Raw genomic sequence first — 21,317 nt, forward strand, 5'->3', positions numbered from 1 at the left:
TTTTTTTTTTTTTTCTTTTTAGGGCCACACCATGACATATGGAGGTTCCTACGCTAGGGGTCAAATCGGAGCCACAGCTGCTGGCGTGTGCCACAGCTACAGCAATTCAGGATCTGAACCATGTTTGCCACCTTACACCACAGCTCACGGCAATGCTGGATTCTTAACCCACTGAGTGAGGCCAAGGATCAAACCCACAACTCCGTGGTTCCTAGTCAGATTCCTTTCTGTTCACGGGAACTCCTATTTAGATACTCTTAATCTTTTTTATTCTAGCCTCTAGATTGTCTTATTCAAAAAACATAAAAGCCACAAAAATGAAGCACATGTAATTCTAGATATTCTATCAGCTGCATTAAAAAGGTAAAAAAAGGAGTTCCCGTCATGGCACAGTGGTTAACGAGTCTGACTAGGAACCATGAGGTTGCAGGTTCGATCCCTGGCCTTGCTCAGTGGGTTTAGGATCCAGCGTTGCTGTGAGCTGTGGTGTGGGTCACAGACACGGCTCGGTTCCCACGGCTCTGGCATAGGCCGGTGGCTACAGCTCTGATTAGACCCCTAGCCTGAGAATCTCCATATGCCATGGGAGTGGCCCAAGAAATGGCAAAAAGACAAAAAAAAAAAAAAGGTTAAAAAATTTTTTTTACTGTTTTATTTAACTCACGGTATGTGAAATATTATCATTTCAATATGGAATCAGTATAAAATTATTAATAAGTTACTTTATATCCTTTTTCTGATGTGAGGTCTTTGAATTCCAGTGTATATTTACAAACAGTATATCTTTATTCAGACTTGCTTTGTTTCAAGTGCTTTATTATACCCACATGTGTCTAGTGACAATCATAATAGATAGTATACTCTAGCTACCTTCCTGTTAATTCATTATATTGCACTGGTTTTGAAAGCAAAGGATGTTTTTCATATAAATAAGGAACTGGAGGGTTTGGGAGAAAGCTCATAGCTTTCCTTCACTTTTTATGCCATTCAAGCCCATCATGCTTATGGCTGGATGACTGAATAAGTAATTGGTATACTTCTAAGAAATTAGAAGGAAAGCAGTTCACAAAACCAGCATGATAAAAAACTGATTAAGTGACAGACGTGTGGTGATTCCTGGAACATGTAGATATTTCAATACACAAAAATAAAGAGTTGATGAAGTTAGTAGCAAATTCTTAGTTTAAAGCATGGTGGTTAGTATTTTCAATCAGGAATTCTTTAGGGAGTTCTCATCGTGGCTCTGTGGAAATGAATCTGACTAGTATCCATGAGGATGCCTGTTCAATCCCTGGCCTTGCTCAGTGGGTTAAGGATCCAGCATTGCTGTGAGCTGTGGTGTAGGTCGCAGACACGGTTTGGATCCGGTGTTGCTGTGGCTGTGGTGTAGGCCAGAGGCTACAGCTTTGATTTGACTCCTAGCCTTGAACTTCCATATGCCTCGGCTGCAGCCCTAAAAAAAGAGAAAAAAAGAAATCTCTATATCACATAATTTATAAATTTCTTACTCTGAAATATTTTTGTAGCATGGTGCTGATGTCAATGCCAAGGACATGTTGAAGATGACAGCTCTACATTGGGCCACAGAACATAATCATCAAGAAGTGGTGGAACTTTTAATCAAATATGGTGCTGATGTACACACGCAAAGTAAATTTTGTAAAACTGCATTTGATATTTCAATAGACAATGGGAACGAAGATTTAGCAGAGATACTACAGGTAACTTTTGACTTTAAGAAAATGAAAGGATCAGTCTTATGGATGATTTGAACTATATAGCTTGTAGCTTTTCATTTTAGACCTGGTTATTTTGGACAGGCTGTTCCTCTTTCACTTCCTCTTTGTTCATTAGTGTTGATTTTCCTGAGTGTAATATGACAGTCTTTGCATGTAACATTAGATAAAGTGATGACTTTCAATATTTTTAAGGTTCTGAATTCCCTCCTAGACATTTTATTCTATTAGTTGTTTTTATTGCATATTTGGTTGCCACATGGTTTTTCAAGTCTGTTATACTTCCACTAAAAAATTTTTTTAGCAACCATGATAATGTCCCCAGGGTGAGTGATGTAGTCTTCATCATTCTGATTGGTTTCTCTTATTTTTTTCACCATCCTCAAAAGATCTGTTTTTAAACACAGTTACTTAGGGCTTTGGCACAAGTTTTTGTAATAACCAACATTCCTTCTCTTTTCTTCAGCTAGACAACATTGATATATGTTACCTTCTTTACTTACTTCCTCTTCTTGCCTATCTTCTTGTTCTCCTTCCCTGTAGAATTCTTCTCTAAGACCATCTGGGTCTGTTGAACTTCAGCTAGCTACTTAAAAGATGTTATATGTTTAGGAAAATGAATGTTGCCATGCTTCTTCCAATTCTTTTACTCCTAAGAGTGCAGTTTGGGGCTTAGGGTTGAGGATGGAGAATAAGTAATTGGTAAGGACATGCTTTATATAGGTAGTGTTAATATTGCTGAATATAGTAGAGGACATACTTAAATTTCTATAGCCACAGAGCAGCATAATATCTTTCAACTGTGTTCTCCAAAAACCTTTCAGATAACCATTTCTCCTTGCGTGGGATTTTGCTGCTTTACCTAATAGGGAAGCTTTGGATATAAATCCATACCTGTATTTTACCACTATACTTTTGGTAGACTGTAAACAAAGATTGCCATTTATATTATATGGTTCTTCTTAGATTACAGGATGTTCCTTTATATTTTTGTTTGTACTCCATTGAAAGTCTGTGCTATATATTCTGGTTATAATTCTGAAATCATTGTGGTAATTTGTCCCCTAGATTGCTATGCAGAACCAAATCAACACAAACCCAGAGAGTCCCGACACTGTGACGATACATGCCGCCACACCGCAGTTTATCATTGGACCTGGAGGGGTGGTGAACCTAACAGGTCTGGTATCTTCAGAAAATTCATCCAAGGCAACAGGTATTGAGATGCATATAGGCTAGCGGTTGGGATTTTATGCTTTAGTAGGTATTCATCCTTTTAAGAAAGGACTTTGGAGAATGAGGGTAAGATTATATCAGTCACCTTGGTTTTCTTGGTTATAATTAGCAAAAAAACAAATTTTTATGAGACAGAATAAAGAAAGGTGATATTGCAAAACATACTGCAAAATTACCTTTCAAAGACTAATATTATCTGAGCTTGTTTCTAACAAAACTAGTATTATCTAATAAAGTAAAATAGATATCAGAAAAATGCACTAAATTAAGTTCCTTAAAAATTCATACCTGTTCTCTCCTTTCTCATAGATGAGACGGGTGTATCTGCTGTTCAGTTTGGAAACTCCTCCACATCAGTATTAGCTACACTAGCTGCCTTAGCCGAAGCATCTGCTCCGTTGTCCAATTCTTCAGAAACTCCAGGTTAGAAAAACCAGTCAAATGTGTACATGAAAAGCTGGAGATGCAAATATTGACAAAGGTCAGGAAGGAACTATAAAAGGCTAAAGGCAGGGTTGAGATTATAGCCGTTTGAGGAGAGTTGGGGCAGGGCAGGGGTGTGTCTCCTACTCACCTCTAGCTGATTACAGTCAGATGCTCAATCAGTGTTGCCAGATTTGAATTTTTCATAGAAAGCTGAAAATCTGAATTTTATTTTATTTTATTTTATTTTTTGTCTTTTTCTAGGGCAGCACCTGTGGCACATGGAGGTTCCCAGGATAGGGGTCTAATCGGAGCTACAGCCGCCGGCCTACACCAGAGCCACAGCAACTTGGGATCCAAGCCACATCTGCGACCTACATCACAGCTTACTGAGTGAGGCTGGGGTGTAGATCCTTAACGCACTGAGCAAGGCCAGGGATCGAACCCACAACCTAATGGTTCCTAGTCGGATTTGTTAACCACTGAGCCACAATGGGAACTCCGAAAATCTGGATTTTTAAAAGGCTGTTAAATTGTAGCAATTATTTAAAATTAAAATTAATTTAATTAAAATTAAAAGCAAATATTTGTGTTTCACAGAAAACGTGCCTGTGTACCCTGTTTAGTTTTGTTTTCCTAGTCTTATTTCTATATAAATAAAATAGATAAATATATACAACTTGCTGTCTTTTTCATAGCTTAATTTTTATCAGTTCTATTAAAATGATATAAAATCTTAATGACTAACAGAACTAGGAAATAGCATACCAACAAACACCATTGAAGGATAACCTAGAGTTAAGTGATGGCAAACAGTACTAATAGGTGGTTTAGATAAGGTCTACTGTTAATACTTAACCAAAATAAAAGTATATGATTACTTTGGGAATTAAAAAAACTTCACAAAATTGTTTTCTTATTGTAGTTTAAGCCATTATATTTGGGTGAGTGCTTATAAAAGTAAATAATAATTTGTTGTCATTCATTATTTAAATTAATGTTTTTTTGAAGTATGATAATAAGAAAATAACAGTTCACTGCATGTTTATTGTATGTGCTATGTGCTGTGGCAGGGATTTTACTTATGATCTCATCTAATCCTCATCAGAAAAATTAAAGGTATATATTATTGATTTGATTCTTTAAGGTGCTACGATTGGAGGATGTGTTTTATGGGGGGGGGGCTCGGGGAGGGGATTACCTATCTCTCTCCTTTCTTCCTCTTTCTCTCCCTGCACCATCCCTGACTCCCAACTGGTGATAATAAACATTTATTCCTTCTCCAGCTTCTTTAGCATCTTAATCAATGTTTGAATCTAAACCTTTATATTTGGGAGTCTTAAGACTTTTCTGAATTACTTTTGGCCTTTAGCAGCTCTGTGTATCATTGCATTGATGTGCTGCTTTTATAACCTATGCCTCGATCTCTTTAGCACTTTTACAATTGCATAAGCATATCAAAGAAAATTAATTTCATTGGTGGATTTTTCTTTGATTAAACTGGTCCTTTTTTTTTTTTTTTTTGTATTTTTAGGGCCACACCAATCGGCATACAGAGGTTCCCAGGCTAGGGGTCCAATCAGAGCTGTAGCTGCTGGCCGACACCACAGCCACAGCAATGCAGGATCCAAGCTGGATCCAAGCCATGTCTTCGACCTACACCACAGCTCACAGCAACACTGGATCCTTTGCTCAATGGATCCTCCGCTGAGCAAGGCCAGGGATCAAACCTACGTCCTCATGGATGCTAGTCAGATTTGTTTCCACTGAGCCACAATGGGTACTCCCATTTTTGTCTTTATTAAAGTACATATCTATGAAAATTAAATTTTTCTTCAAAGTCAGCTGGAAGTTTTTACAGTTATATGTTTGACTCCATGAATTGGTCATACTGACTTCTCTAACTTCTACCTTTGAAAATATTCTGTGTGGGCTAGTCTGAGAGAATTAGTAACTTTAATTGACTTCTCTTGTATATGATTTACAGTCTTCTATGAGCACAATAATCTTTCATTTCAATGCTATGTCATAGTGGAATCTTTTTTGAAGATATTTTAAGAGCTTGAATTAAGTTAAAGTTCAGGTGAGTACATTGCCACTAACTAGTGTAAACAATTTAGCTGAGGTGTGTAATCAATCACATAAAGAAATATCTTCTTGCAGCTTAGTTTGCACGTGCTCATTCAAGTCATTTTTCTGCTTCTTGGCCGACCAGTTCTTTTTAATATCAGTTGTCAGACTCATCCCAATTTGGAAGTGTTTGTATGTTTTTTCAAGGACATAATAGGATCTGGTAAATAAAGTAGTACTCCCCATTTTATATATGGTGAAATTGAGGTTTGTGGGAGTTAAATATTTTTACCCAAAGTAGCATGGAAAGTACCCAAAGTAGTAGTGGTGAAAGGAAGTTTGTGCTGAAAATCTGATTCCCAAGCTGTGTGTCTGTGACCGCTAAGTGTACTATCTCCTCTATGCAGTTTCTTCAGGTGATCAGTGGACCAGTATCTTTGAGAATGTTTATAACTTGGTTTGGTGATAGGAATAGATATTTGTGTAATTTTCACTTTGTTTTATATGAAACAAAAGCATCACTTTTCCTCCTTTTAAAACACATCTTCTGATACCAAGTAGCCAGACTGTAGCAGCAAATGGACTACATTTGAAATGGAGGCTAACTGGCTGACATGGTCCTATATATAGAGGAAATGTACTTGTGATAGTCTAGGATATGATGCAGTTTCTGAACCATGGCTTTAAATAGCTCTTTCATGATTATGTTAGGACCATCTTAGATATATAAAACAAATCTTTAGTTTTTAATTTTTTATTTTAATTTTAATTTTTTTGCTTTTTAGTGCCATACCTGCAGCATATGGAGGTTCCCAGGCTAGGGGTCAAATTGGTTCCTAGTAGGATTTGTTTTTGCTGTGCCACCATGGGAACTCCTATAAAACAAATCTTACTGTTAGTGCAATAGGAATGGGTAAAGGAAATCAGTGTAGCATATGCTTTCATTGTGAAACAAATGATATCTCTACCTTCTTGATGTTATAAGCAAATACAACTTCAAATTGAATATCTCACTGAATTGCTTTCTTATTAGCATTTTTTCATGTAAATGTTTCTAGTTTTATTCTTTCCTCATAAACCTTCGTTTTTCCAAGCAGCTCACTTGTTTGATTAATTTTTTTTTTTTTTTTTTTTTTTTTTTTTTGTCCTTTTGCCTTTTTTTAAGGCCGCACCTGTGGCATATGGAGGTTCCCAGGCTAGGGGTTGAATTGGAGCTACAGTTGCCCACCTACACCACAGCCACAGCAACACCAGATTGGAGCCACATCTGCAACCTATACCACAGCTCATGGCAACGCTGAATCCTTAACCCACTGAGCAAGGCCAGGGATCAAACCTGCAACCTCATGGTTCCTAGTCGGATTCGTTTCCGCCGCACCACAACGGGAACTCCTTATTAATTTTTTTAATCCCCATGCATACTTTTCATGATTCTTTGTCTAATAGAAGTACAAAAAAAATTGATAAGTCTCAGTAAACCCTGAAGAATTTGTTGTTGATGTTCATTTTTATTAAATTGGTTTTTTTGGGAATTTTTATTTCAGTTCTTGAGCCCGTAGGCCTGTGCTAATGTGCATAGTTGTATTAAATAATCATTAGCTCTGAGTCCAGGCCAGGCCATAAAAAGATGATGAAACAATTGATGTGAGTCATAAGGTTATTTTGGCATAATCAGTTTTTTAAAATAATGGTTAATATGTATAGGGTTCTTAGTATAAGCTCATTATTATGCTAATGCTTTACATGCATTATCTCATTTTATCCTCAAAATAGTCATCTGATACTGTTATTGATCATTGACTAATGTTTAGTTTTCAGCTTTGAGGTTTCAAAAATATTTTATTAGTATATCCTGAGTTAATATAAGGGACTATTCACACTCAGCAAACTCATAAGAAAGTGATACATAAATCAAAATGCTGAGTTATTTATTTTAAATTTCTTTCTCTGGGAGGATACAACTATCTTTTGATACATGAAATTAACTTAATCACTTTGGAAATAAATCAATGAGAAAATTTATAGCCTTTCAGAGTATACCCACACAATTTTCACAATACTTGTGTAAAACATCCCTAATTTTGGAGTGGAATAATTCAGGAGAAATACCAGGCAGCTCAAACATTACTGTAAGAATTGTCATTCTCTTTTACATTATTAAAATGAACTAGTGGTATTTTTGCTTGGAAATAGTTGGGAATAATCTTCTTAATTTATGTACCCAATGGTTAGAAGGCTGTAGTCCTTTAACTATTCTGTAATTCAAGTTTTCTACTAATTTGAAGTCCTCTCAATTACTTTGAATTAATATGATAATGTCAATAAGAGGAATGTTCTTAAATTTTGTGTGAATCAGAATCACCTTCTTAATAATATATTTGCCTCACTTCTGCCCCAGTGGATTCTGATCCAGGATGTTTGGGGTGGGGCCCTGTGACATCTGTATGTTTAACATGCGAAAGTGGGTTTTCATGGCACACCAAAATTGAAGAATTGGTTCAAATTTTAAAAGATCTATTTCTTACTATTGATAAATTAGTATAGTGAATATCTAAGATTGTAAGTATACTACAGCAAAAATTTGCTTAAATAATACACATTTCTTATTTCAGTTTTATGTATAATTTAATATTTCTTTATCTATTTTTGGGGTGCATAGGGAATCTCTAATTAGGAAAAGATGTGAAAGAGAGAAATGTCTTTCTTAATAGCTTTAATAGATGAGTATATCTGTATGCCTGCTACATAATCATTTTAAGAATTGACTAATTAAGAAACAGCTTCAGGTAGTTAGGATATAATTAAAACAGAAATGTGAAACTGATTATCAAGACCCTGTTTTTCAAATTGAGGTGAGAAGAATGTTATCATTTCGAGTACATTAAATATAAAACAGTAATTATGCACGGCCAGCAGTCTGTAGACTCAGTAGGGTTACTTACCTCTAATTTATGTGCCTCTTTATGTTTTCTCTTATTTATATATACTGATACCTACCAGACTGATTTCTGCTCAAATTGGAAAAATTTTGTAGTTTACAGCAATTCCTATGAAATTTTATCTCTAATAGGGGATGATGAGAAAGCATTGATAAAATTATGATTTAAAGAAAATTAGGAGCTTCCGTTGTGGTTCAGTGGAAACTGCGACTGGTATCCATGAGGATGTTGGTTTGATCCTTGGCCCCATGCAATCAATGGGTTAAGGGTCCAGTGTTGCCGTGAGCTGTGGTGTAGGTTGCAGATGTGGCTCTGTTCTGGCGTTACTGTGGCTGTGGTGTAGGCTGGCAACTATAGCTCTTATTCAACCCCTAGCCTGGGAACTTCCATATGCCCCAGGTTCGGCCCAAGAAAGGAAGGAAGGGAGGGAAAGAAAGAAAGGAAAGGAAAGGAAGAAAGAAAGAAAATTAATATTACTAACCTCTTCTTTTAAAAAATATTGAAGAAGTATATTGCTTCATGGAACCAAGTGTTTTTACCTATTTAAACTAAAGGAATGTGTGTCTTTTTCATCTTTTCACTTACCTTTAAGTCAAGAAGGTATCTATCATATTTGCTGGAAGTTGCCATCTTTTTGCTTGATAACTTTAGGAATTATATTTTTCTTTTCACTGATGTTTCATCTTCTAGTGCCAGATTTGTCCAATTTGCAATCCTGTTTTGGTTCATTTCTTTTCTCTTTGGTATTTGAGTCCTTTATTTCTTTTTGGTTTTTTGTTTTGTTTCATTTTTTTGGCCATGCCCAAGGCATGTGAAAGTTCCCAGGCCAGGGATTGAACCCACGTCACAACAGCGACCTGAGCCACAGCAGTGGCAATGCTGGTTCCTTAACCCACTGAGCCACCAATGGAACTCCCCTTTTGCCTTATTTGATTCCTCACAGTAGTTACCTGGCCAGGTAGGAGATTTAACATCAGAAAATAATCTACAAGTTCTACATGTTTAGACACAATTGAACATTTCACTTGACCGGTGAGATTGGTAGAGACTACATTAAAATACACTTGGTTATTTTTTTCCTATGCTCTCATTTCACTAATTTTGGAAGAAGTATTTTCCAGTATATTTCCATCAAGAAATGTATTTTCTTGAAACATATTCCAAGTATTCTCATAGTGTATTTTCCTGTGCATGAAAGTAAAGGGATTAAACATTGTGACTGCTGGTTTCTTTTTTGTTTTGTTTTGTTTTTATTTTTACTTTTTGGTCTTTTTAGGGCCACACCTATGGCATATGGAAGTTCTTAGGCTAGAGGTCAAATCAGAGCTGTAGCTGCTGGCCTACACCACAGCCACAGCAACACCAGATCTGAGCCATGTCTGCAACCTACACAGCAGCTCAGGGCAATGTCGGATCCTTAACCCACTGAGCAAGGCCACAGATCAAACCTGTGACCTCATGGATATTTGCCAGATTCATTTCCGCTGAGCCATGATGGGAACTCTAAGGTTTCTTTTTTTTTGGCCAGCCTATTTTTTAAAGTACCTAAGCATGTATTCTATACTAAATTTTATGCCTGCTATGTGCAGAAACAAAAACTTGAGCTACCATGAGTCACTGTGTTCCAATGCAATTTTTTTTAGTTTATTTCTCCTTTTTTTGTTTTTATTTTTTCTATTATAGTTGATTTACATTGTTCTGTCAATTTCTTCTGTATAGCATAGTGACCCATCGTACTATGTGTGTGTGTGTGTATGTATATATACCCATTCTTTTTCTCACATTATCATCCATCATGTTCCATCACAGTGACTAGAAATAGTTCGCTGTGCTACAGAGCAGCATCTCATTGCTTATCTACTCCAAATGCTGTAGTTTGCATCTGCTACCCCAAACTCCCATTCCATCCCACTCTTTCCCTTTCTCCTTCGGCAACTGCAGGTCTGTCCTCCATATACATGAGTTGTTTCTTCTTTGTAGAAAGGTTCATTTGTGCTATATATTAGATTCCAGATATAATTCCAGATATATTCCTGGATGGTATTTGTCTTTCTCTTTCTGACTTAACGTCACATAGTATGATAGTCTCTAGTTCCATCCATGTTGCTGCAAATGGCAGTATTTTGTTCTTTTTTATGGCTGAGTATTCCATTTTGTATATGTACCACATCTTAATCCATTCGTCTGTCAATGGATATTTATGAAAAAATTCTCAACATCAATAATAATTAGCAAAATGCAAATCACAACTATCTCACACCGGTCAGAATGGCCATCATTAACAAGTCAACAGATAACAAATGCTGGAGAGGGTGTGGGGAAAAGGGAACCCTCCTACACTGTTGGTGGGAATGTAAATTGGTACAACCACTATGGAGAACAGTATGGAGGTACCTCAGAAAACTCAGTATAGAACTACCATATGATCCAGCAATCCCACTCCTCAGCATCTGCTGGATAAAACATTCCTTGAAAAAGATACTGCACCCCTATGTTCATTGCAGCACTATTCACAATAGCCAAGACATGGAAACAGCCTAAACGTCCATCTACAGATGAATGGATTTTTAGTTTATTTCTTCTTTCTGAAGTTACCAATACCAGAGTTTCTGTCATGGTGCAGCAGAAATGAATCTGACTAGGAACCATGAGGTTGCGGGTTTGATCCCTGGCCTTGCTCAGTGGGTTAAGGATCTGGTGTTGCTGTGAGCTGTGGTGTAGGTGGCAGACACGGCTCAAATCTGGCATTGCTGTGGCTGTGGCTGTGGCCAGCAGCTGTAGCTGTGATTGGACCCCTGGCCTGAGAACCTTCATATGCCTTGGATGTGGCCCTAAAAGGACAAAAAGCCAAAAACGAAAAAAAAAAAAAAACCCACAAAAAACAGTTTAAAAAAAAAAAGTTACAAATACATACAGGTACTATACATCAGGGAGGTTTTGTTTCATTTCAAGGTTTTAATCTTGGAGCTTAGGTGTCTCTACTTCAGAAGTAGAATGATCAGGCAGCTCTTTGGAGCCAGCTGGTAGCTACTGTTTTTCCTTAAAATTGATAACAAGTTTGAAATTTAGCATTCCAGTGTAGGAGTTAGAAGGAAAACTGAAACCAAGGAATAGGTAAGGGGCGAGTTTTAGTAGTAGGAACATATAATCTTGTTAAAGAAATATGGGTGAGTTTTTAAAGTAGTTTAAAATGTTTCAAAAATTTTATATAAGAAATTGGTAAATAAGTTATTTATGAAAAAAATCAGAATTCCAGGAAACTCTCACCCTTACTCCCTTTCTTCTTGCTTTAGAACAAAACAAAAATGCACAAATAATAAAAATTCATGGAGGGGTATATCACAGTTTATGTTAAAGGAATAAGTCAAAACTGTTCTTGTGCCAAAATTTCTATTTATTGGTTTACAAATAGCTTCATTTACAAGAAAAATATTATTTATTCATTCATTTGAACTGATTTTTGTTGAATAGTTCTTATGTATTTGGTACTGTATGGGGTGCTAGAGAGAAAATCAGATACAGTCCCAACCTTTATGGAACATGTAATCTCTTGGTAGTTAAATAGTTGTGGAACTTGCTAATCTCTTGGTATTAAACAGTTGTACACCTAGATAAATAATTGTGATTTATGCTGTAAATAAAGAATTTAGACAGGATTTTGACCTAGTAAGTGGATCAGAGAATCTTTCTAGAAGAAGAGACGTTTAAACTAAAGATTAAATAGGAATTAGTGGAGCGAAACTTGGGAGAAGAACATTTTACGAAAGGGGACACATGTGAAGCTTCTGAGGCAGGAAGGACTTCCTTTCAGAGGACTCAGAGGCCACTGTGGCTGAGCTCAGCCAGTGAGAGAGTAACTCATGGTATTGAAGCTAAGATTACACAGGACTTTTTTTTTTTTTTTAGGGCTGTACCCTTGGTATATGGAGGTTCTCAGCTAGGTGTCAAACGGAGCTGCAGCTGCCAGCCTACACAACAGCAATGCAGGATCTGAACTTCATCCAAGACCTACACCACAGCTCATGGCAATGCTGAATCCTTAACCCCACCTAACAAGGCCAGGGATCAAACCCGCATCCTCATGGGTAGTAGTCAGTTCGTTTCCACTGTTGCCACTACAGGAACTCCCTATGTAGGACTTTTAAAATGATTACTTTGGTGGCTCTGGAAAGGAGTTTAGTTAGGAGTCTAATAATGCATTCACTCACCTGAGGAAGAAATAATGGCAGCATGGATTCAGATTTGGCAAAGAGATAGTAAGAATTGAATAGATTTGAGAGTTAATTTGGATGTAGAATCAAAAGTTAAAATTGGTTAAATGTAGGCCTTAAATCTGCAATGTAGTTTGGTCCTTTTGAAATTAACTCTCATAAGACATTATTTTATAGTGCTATCCTGCAGTCTTATATTGATTTTTTTCATTGCTTAGCCATATTCTTTCTTCTAGCCCAGCTATATAATCCCTTGATTAAATGGACGTCTTTTTGTCTTTAGAGCAACTTCTGCTAGTTGTTTTTGTGTGTTTTTGGGTTTTTTTTTTTTTTTTTTTTTGGTCTTTTTAGGGCCACACCCATGGCATATGGAAGTTCTCAGGCTAGGGGTCAAATTGGAGCTATAGCTTCTGGTCTACACCACAGCCACAGCAATCTGAGAGCTGAACTGCATCTGTGACCTACACTGCAGCTCATGGCAACACCTGATCATTAACCTACTGAGTGCCTGAGGCCTGGGATTGAACCCGTATCCTAGTCAAGTTTGTTACTGCTAAGCCATGACAGGAATTCCTGCTAATTGTTAATAAGGTGGTTTTTTCCAAAGGTTTAATGCATCTGGTGGCTGTTTCCCTATTTTCTTTTAACAATGAAATTTGTTTTTTGACTGTTCTTAAAATAGAACAAAAATGTGAATTAGCTTTTAGGCATAAGTTGCTGGGCTTCATAAGATTATTTTGTTTTTTCCTTTTTTTTAAATTTCAGGTTCAGTTGCAGACAGTCATACTTTTGAAATGTCATTTTTTCTTCAGTAAACATAGTTTTTATTTTATTGTTGAAATATTTATATACTTACAGAATTTTCGTCTTTCATAACATTTAAAGTCAGTTTTTTCTCTACTTTTTATGGCATTATAATTCAAAAGTCATGTTAAATAAGAGAGTTCAAATATGTTCAAAATGCTGTAGATTATCTAGGCTCCCTTTGTATATGTTATACTTGACTTTAAAATTATACTTGACTTTAAAATTTAATCAGTGAATATTATGAATTTTTTATATAGGGTTTTTTAATTTGGGGATGTGTATGTGTTCTAAAAATATACTTTAAAGATTTTAGGCTTTCTGTTTTATTTCTTACGTGTTTCAACATTTCATTGTTGGGTTGTTCTTAGGGTTACTGTGGGGGGGCACTTTGTTTTCTTACATGATCGATTTCCTTATAATTTTTTCTTAAATTCCTTACTATAGCACAACTTGAAAAGAAAGCTTTTTAGATGAAAGGCAAAAACTTTATTGTCTTAATGACTGTCATTGCAAATAGTGCAGAGATGAAAGTTTCTGAGTTGTACCTTGATTATGTGTGATCTCAGAAATTTCTTATATGTGATTATACTTTAAAATGTTTGCTACTTGTAGTTAACATTCAACTGGAGAGAATATTTCTTTTTCATATGGATATTTTTAAAAAGAATCAAAGCAATAGTTAATGTGTTTGAAAACCTCAGTAGTTGTTCTATTGAATATATTACTATTTTATGCCTTATATTTCATTTTATAATTATCTTCCTGAAATTTTCTTAAGTGCTTGGTAATAAGGCCTAATTATAGCTTAAGACAAACAAAAATGAGAGAACTCAGAACATAAAGGTTATTTGCATTTTGAATATCATCTGAGGTTTGTATTGTGACCCTTGATTACCTAAAATATACAATGACAGAGTTGCAGCCAGGCCTGTTGCTAAGAGTTCATCCTTAAAAACTAGGGTCCTAGGAGTTACTTGCCTTTTTTTTTCCCCCAAAGGAGTTTATATAATTAGAGTCTCTTTGTATTTAGCATATTCTGTGGTCACTGATATCCATGACATTCTGCTGGAAGTTGGTAGCACCTTAGCATGTTTCAGAGCATCTGTAAATCTGAAGGGTAGCATGACTTTGAGAGAGAATGATTTTATCTCAGTACACTTTTAGTAAAGTGTTGCCTCAAATCACACACTTCAAAAAAGCATATCATGGAGTTCCTGTCGTGGCTCAGTGGTTAACTAATCTGACTAGGAACCATGAGGTTGCAGGTTCGATCCCTGACCTTGCTCAGTGGGTTAAGGATCCAGCATTGCTGTGAGCTGTGGTGCAGGTCGCAGACGCAGCTCAGATCCCACGTTGCTGTGGCTCTGGCGTAGGCCGGCAGCTACGGCTCCGATTTGACCCTTAGCCTGGGAACCTCCATATGCCGAGGGAGCAGCCCAAGAAATGATAAAAAGACCAAAAAAAAAAAAAAAAAAAGCATATCATTTAGAAATAGTTTTTTTATCATTTCTTTTTTCAGAACTAGTTATATTAAAACATTGTTTATATTGGTAGTTTTCAAAACCTGTAGAAAAATTGGAGCACGAATTTTATACCTTGCACTTGTATTCACCAACTGTTAACATCTTGCCACACTTTCACATCCATAGACACACACACTTTTATTTTACAAAAGTATCTGAAAGTAGGCTACAGACATCGTGACACTTCATCCTTAAATTCTTCATCATGTATCTACCAAGAACAAGAACACATTCCTACATACTCACGGCTCTATTATATTTTCTAAAACCATCAACATTAATTTAATAATATTATCTGACATATGGTTCATATTCAAGTTTCCTCAATTATCCCCAAATTCCTTTATGACTGTTTTTCATCAGGATCCAATAAAAGTTCTAATACTGTATTTAATTATTATGGCTCGTTAGTCTCCCCCAGGCTAGGACAGTAATACTGCCTCACTTGTTCTTTATGACATTGAAATCTTTGTAGTCTAAGCCATTTGTCTGCAGGATCACCCTGGATTCACTAGTTTTCTTTCCTTTCTTTCTTTTTTTTGTTTTGTTTTATTTTGTTTTGTTTTTTAGGGCCATCCGCATGGCATATGGAAATTCCCAGGCTAGAGGTTGAATCTGAGCTGTAGCTGCTGGCCTGCACCACAGCCGCAGAAACGGTGGATCCTTAACCTGAGCAAGGCCAGGGATCGAACCCATGTCCTCATAGGTACTAGTTAGTTTCGTTACTGCTAAGCTACAATGGGAACTCCTCATTAGTTTCTTAATAATTAGATTCAGGCCAAACATTTCCAGGAAGAACAGAGGTGGTATTTTGTAATCTCTCATTGCATCACATCAGACGGCACATAATGTCAGGCCATCCTTGTAATGAACACTTGGTGCGAGTGGTGACTGCCAGGTTGTTATGGGTACATCCTCCCTTTTGTAACTACTACAAATTTTTGGTGTGATACTTTGAGAACATTTGTTTGGCAAAAGCATATCACCAGTGTTTTTAACATCCATTGGTGATGCTTGCCTGAATCATTTATTACATTGGGAAATTACAATGATAATTTTTCTCATTTTGTTAATTAGATGTAATTCTTCTCTATCAAGAAGATCTTTGCTCTTTCCCCCTTTCTCTCCTTTTTCATGACGTATTATCACAGATAAATGGATTTTTAAAAATTGAGTGTGTTATTGGCAGTTCCTTAGGTTAAGAACCTGACTAGTATCCATGAAAATGTGGGTTTGATCCCTGGCCTCACTCAGTGTGTTAAGGATCCAGTGTTACTGCAAGCTCTGGTATAGGTTGCAGATGTGGCTTGAATCTGGCATTGCTGTGGCTGTGGTGTAGGCTGGCAGCTCTAGCTCTGATTCCACCCCTGGCCTGGGAACTTCCATATGCTGCAGGTATGCCCCTAAAACAAAATGAAACAAAACTTCAGTGTGTTATAATCCACTGCTGTGATTGTTCCTTTTGATGCTTTTTTATTGACATGTAATGGACACATGGAAAAGTGCATTGTTCGTAAATGTACAATTTAGTGATCGTTTCTGTGTAATCATTGCTCAGTTCATAAACGGAGAGTACACAATATGTATTTTGTGTCTGATTTACATCACTCAGCATTATTTTTGTCAATTTATCCATGTTTTGCATTTAGTCACTTTAATTGCTGTGTAGTATTCCAGTGCATCTACCACAGTTTATTTCTTCATTCTACTTTTGACAAATATATGATTTATTCATGTTTTTGAGTAAAGCTTCTATAAATGTTCCTGTGTCTGTCCTTTGGGATCAATAGTTGACCATAGGATTGCCTTTGGGAGAAGATTTTGGCAGTTTCTTTACCTCAGCAAGACCAGAAGTGCCGTTTTCAGCTGCCAGAATCTTCTCTGAACCCCTCATAAAGTATCAAGAGCATAGTTTGAGATTTTATTTATGTAAATGTTAATATATTGCATCATTCACTAGCCTACAGTACCAGATCTATATGCCACTTACTGTCAAGGCAACCCTTGTTCACACAGTCCAGAAGGGAAATACTCTTGGTTCTACTTGAAAAATACAAATTTCCATATTTTTTTGGATATGGAAATGTTTATTAACTCATATGTAAGTGTGAATGGAATATAACCACATACAGTATTTTTCTCTTTTGTGGAATTTTGTTCAGCTGGTGTAACTTGTCATGTCTGTGACCTTAGGAGGTTTTAAAAGTTTCATACTTCATAGAACTAAATTAAGATAGTTTATTTATTTATCTGTTTATTTTTTGCCTTTTTTTTTTTCCTTAGGACTGCATATGTGTCATATGGAAGTTCTCAGGCTAGGGGTCAAAGTGGAGCTGAAGCTACTGGCCTACACCACAGCCTCAGCAAAGCAGAATCTGAGCTATGTCCGTGACCTGCATCACAGCTGATGGCAATGCTGGATTCTTAACCCACTGAGCGAGGCCAGGCTTCGAATCTGCATCCTCATGGATACTAGTTGGGTTCATTACTGCTGAGCCGCAATGGGAACCCCCGAAGATAGTTTATTTAATTAAAATGTTGATGCATAGATAGTTGAAATTCATTGTAAATTGTAGGACTTGTAGTCCACTGTTTACATAGATATGTACAGCACCCCTGGAAGCTGAATTTAAAAACCATGTAAAAGCTTTTCTGAATAAGAAAGAGGACAGCAAAGATAGCAGAACAAAAATAAACTTCTGTTCATACTTTTATATATGTTCATTGATTTTTACTTTTTTTTTTTTTTCCAGTAGTGGCTACAGAGGAAGTAGTTACTGCAGAATCTGTGGATGGTGCAATTCAGCAAGTAGTTAGTTCAGGGGGTCAACAGGTCATCACGATAGTTACAGATGGAATTCAGCTTGGAAATTTGCACTCCATTCCAACCAGTGGAATAGGTCAGCCCATCATTGTGACCATGCCAGATGGACAACAAGGTTGGTAGGAGGCATTTACATAAAGTTTGTGTTCGTTTTTAATTCTCAGGAAATTGTGACATGTTTTTCAAAGCCTTCATTTTTGCCTTAAATAATGTTTTAGTAACCTTTTACAACAGACTTAATTGCCTAATTTTATTTGTTCAGGCCACTCTTAAATTTGCCTGCTTGCTCTGAGTGTATACTAGGTGGAAAGAAGAATTGGCCCCAAAGTATCCTGGTTGGAAAATGAGCTTAAATAAATAATTCAAAGTCAGCATTGGACACTACTTTCCTAAGCCATTTAATGTAATTCAAATATCATACCAACTTTTAAAAATACCATGTTAGAAAAGGCTACTTACTTAAAAAGAAGTTGGACTTAGCACTTAGAGAAGGAACATGGTGGCAACTTTTAGCAGCTTTGTTGATAATTATCCCATTTTTTTTTCCTTTTGAGTAATGAAACTAGTAATAAGAGGGACATAACATAAGCCCCAGTTACATTTTCAATGAAACTAAAAGGCTGAGAAAATGGCACAATTCCATATTTTAAGTGCTGCCAAAAGCATCTAAGGTCTAAACCAGGGCAGGACAACCCTCAGAGAAACCCACAATCATGCATCAAGAAAAGAGGATGAGCTCGGAAATCAGCAATAAATATGTACTCCCAGCAAGACAGGGCCCAGTTTGAGCAGGAAGGCCGTCAAGTAGGGTGAAAATAGACTGGAGCGTGAAAGCTGGAGGAAGCAGAAAGAGAAGCAGAAAGTTACTGTCTGAGCAAGGTTTCCCTTGCACCCAGTACCACCTCCCCCTCACCCAAAAAGTACATGCACATACATCCTTTTAGAAAATGACTAGGATTGCAGAGACTGAGTCTCTTCATGGCCTGTGAAAGACTTGGGAACGGGAATGCCTAGAGGTAGAAGTTCTCCTAAATCAGGTTTGGTTTAAGTTGACAGTGGAGGTATGGCCCTGCAGAGAGACCAGGTGTCAAGGAAAGATTTTGTCCCTGTAGCAGTGGAGGAGGAAACCCTTGACCCATAAAGCCTGGGAGGCATTTCTCTCCTGCTCTGCAGAAATCTGCTCATGGTCCAAGGTTTGGATCAAGCCCAGGTACTTTCACATAGCTTTAAAGAACTAATTTTAATTATATGGAAGAGAGGAAACTTCCAAAGTATTTGCATTAAGCAAATATAACATTGTTTCTAAAACCTGAGATTATACATGAACTCTAATCTCATTGATGAACAAATGGAAAGAAACCTAAGTTTTTGGATAGGATGAGTCACTATCATGAAGCTCTCAATGCCTCCTGAGTTAATTGATAAATGTAATGTGATATGAAAAAAAAAGACTAGGGCTATCATAACAAAATACCACAGCCTGGGTGACTTAAACCACAGAATTTAATCTTCTCACAGTTCTGGAAGCTGGAAGTCCAAGATCAAGGTGTTGGCAGGTTTGGTTTCTTGAGGTCTTTCTCCTTAGCTGCAGATAGCTGCCTTCTGCTTTGTCCTCACATAATCTTCCCTCAGTCTGTGTTTGTTGTCTGTGTCCTAAGCTCTTAGAAAGACACCAGGCATACTGGATTAGGACCCACCCAGATGACCTTATTTTACTTCTTCACTTCTTTAAAGGTCCTATCTTCAAATATATCCTGAAATACTGGGGATTAGGACTTAAACATTTGAGGGGGGCATAATTCAGGCCATTGTAAAGACCAGTCTTTTTTTGGAAATAGCCAAACAGATTCTCAAGTTTGTATTGATGGGGTGGGGCGAGGAGGGAGGGAAGAATAAGAAACACTGCAAAAGAAGAGCAATGAGAGGAACATACTGAATATTAAAATAAATCTCAACCTCCAAAATTTAAGAATGTATAACTGGCATATGACAGTATGACTTTGTAGACAGTCCAATGAAACAGATAAAAGGTTCTCGTTTCTTGGGTAAATTTATAAGTGTAATGTGATATAAGTTAAAAGAAATACTGTAATTCTCAGTATTTTTTTTTTTTGGTTTTTTTTTTTTAATTTTTAAAAATTATAGTTGATTTACATTGTCGTGCCAATTTTAGATGTACAGCAAAGTGACCCATTCACACACACACACACACACACACACACACACACACATTCCCTTTCTTATATTAGCTTCCATCATGGTCTGTCCCAAGAGACTAGATCCCTGTGCTGTATAGTAGGAGCTCACTGTTTATCCATTCTAAATGTAATAGCTTGCATCTACTAATCCCAAACTACCAGAATATTTTTAATGTTTTTAATTACATTGTACTAAGTGATAGTTTTACTAATTTTTTTTCATTTGTTTACATTTATAAAGGACAGTAGGAGAGCTTGGAATGTTTTGACAAAAAACTTTAAAGCCTATGAGGCAGTTTTGATTTTCCTCATTATTAAGATTGCTTTGCATGGTCATCTTGCACAGTCATTTTTATGTTCCGCCAGTGCTGTGCAAAGCAAGGATAGCCTCTTGCTCTCTCTATATTTACATTTATGTAAAGAGATATTAAAAATTGGGACTAAGTCAACAACCCAATGGGAAAACAAGCAAAGTTTGCAAACAGAGTTCCTAATGGTATATCCATACAGTAAAATATAATGCAGATAAATTAGAAATGTTGTACAAAGACACAATGGAATACTATGATACAGCCATAAAAAAAAAAATCCCATAAAAAAAAATAATGCAGCTAAATTAAAGAAAGCTCTCTGTATAGAAGAATGATACCCTAGCTATATGGAGTGAAAAAAAGACACAGTGTATCTTTTGTATGTATGTTTGAATGTATGTTTTATATGTATGCTACCTTTTGTGTAATAGAGAAAAAATACAGTATGTATTCATGTTTGTTTTTATGTAGTTGGACACAAGAACCATATAAGAGAAACCAATAAAAGTGATTATCTGTGTTAGCAGAGATAGAGTTAGACCTCTTAAAATATTCTTGTTAAATATTATTTCAGTTTTGAGCCATATGAATGAATATGTTGTCTATAAAAATTTGAAAGAATAAGTAGCTACTTTAAACAATATAGTTTTTAGTAAAAAGGCAAGAAAGTGAAGACAAAGCTAGACATTTCTTATAATAAGCAAATCAGTATTTTGAAATTCTTTTAGAAAATATTTTAGATGAGTTGCGTCAACAGTCTCAAGACTAGAATCTTTAATTCTTCTAAACCTATCTGAAAATGAAGTAATATGTACATTTTTTTTCATTTTAGTATTAACAGTACCAGCAACAGACATTGCTGAAGAAACTGTCATAAGTGAAGAACCACCAGCCAAGAGACAATGTATCGAAATAATTGAAAACCGGGTGGAGTCTGCAGAAATAGAAGTAAGGAGTCTTTTACCCGGTGTGTTTTGCTGCAGTCATCCAAAATAAACTCAATTTTCTTTTCTTTTTTTTTTTCTTTTTATATTTATTA

At 36.3% G+C, this 21,317-nt stretch overlaps 1 protein-coding gene across 12 annotated transcripts in view; it reads left to right on the forward strand.

The window, feature by feature from the left end:
* GABPB1 (GA binding protein transcription factor beta subunit 1) overlaps nt 1–21,317 on the forward strand; it is a 77,890-nt gene that overhangs the window by 50,362 nt on the left and 6,211 nt on the right. For 5 of the 12 annotated variants that reach the window (XM_021095701.1, XM_001928218.6, XM_013993008.2 and 2 more), the window contains 5 exons: nt 1,527–1,721; nt 2,805–2,952; nt 3,282–3,395; nt 17,699–17,884; nt 21,111–21,226. In XM_021095701.1, coding sequence (XP_020951360.1) covers nt 1,527–1,721; nt 2,805–2,952; nt 3,282–3,395; nt 17,699–17,884; nt 21,111–21,226 — 759 coding nt within the window. Of the gene's footprint in view, nt 1–1,526; nt 1,722–2,804; nt 2,953–3,281; nt 3,396–17,698; nt 17,885–21,110; nt 21,246–21,317 lie in introns of all 12 variants that reach the window. The other 7 variants (XM_021095723.1, XM_003480365.4, XM_021095672.1 and 4 more) reach the window with 4 other exon arrangements.

The sequence above is a fragment of the Sus scrofa genome, chromosome 1, assembly GCF_000003025.6.
Source record: "Sus scrofa isolate TJ Tabasco breed Duroc chromosome 1, Sscrofa11.1, whole genome shotgun sequence".
Lineage (NCBI taxonomy): Eukaryota > Metazoa > Chordata > Mammalia > Artiodactyla > Suidae > Sus > Sus scrofa.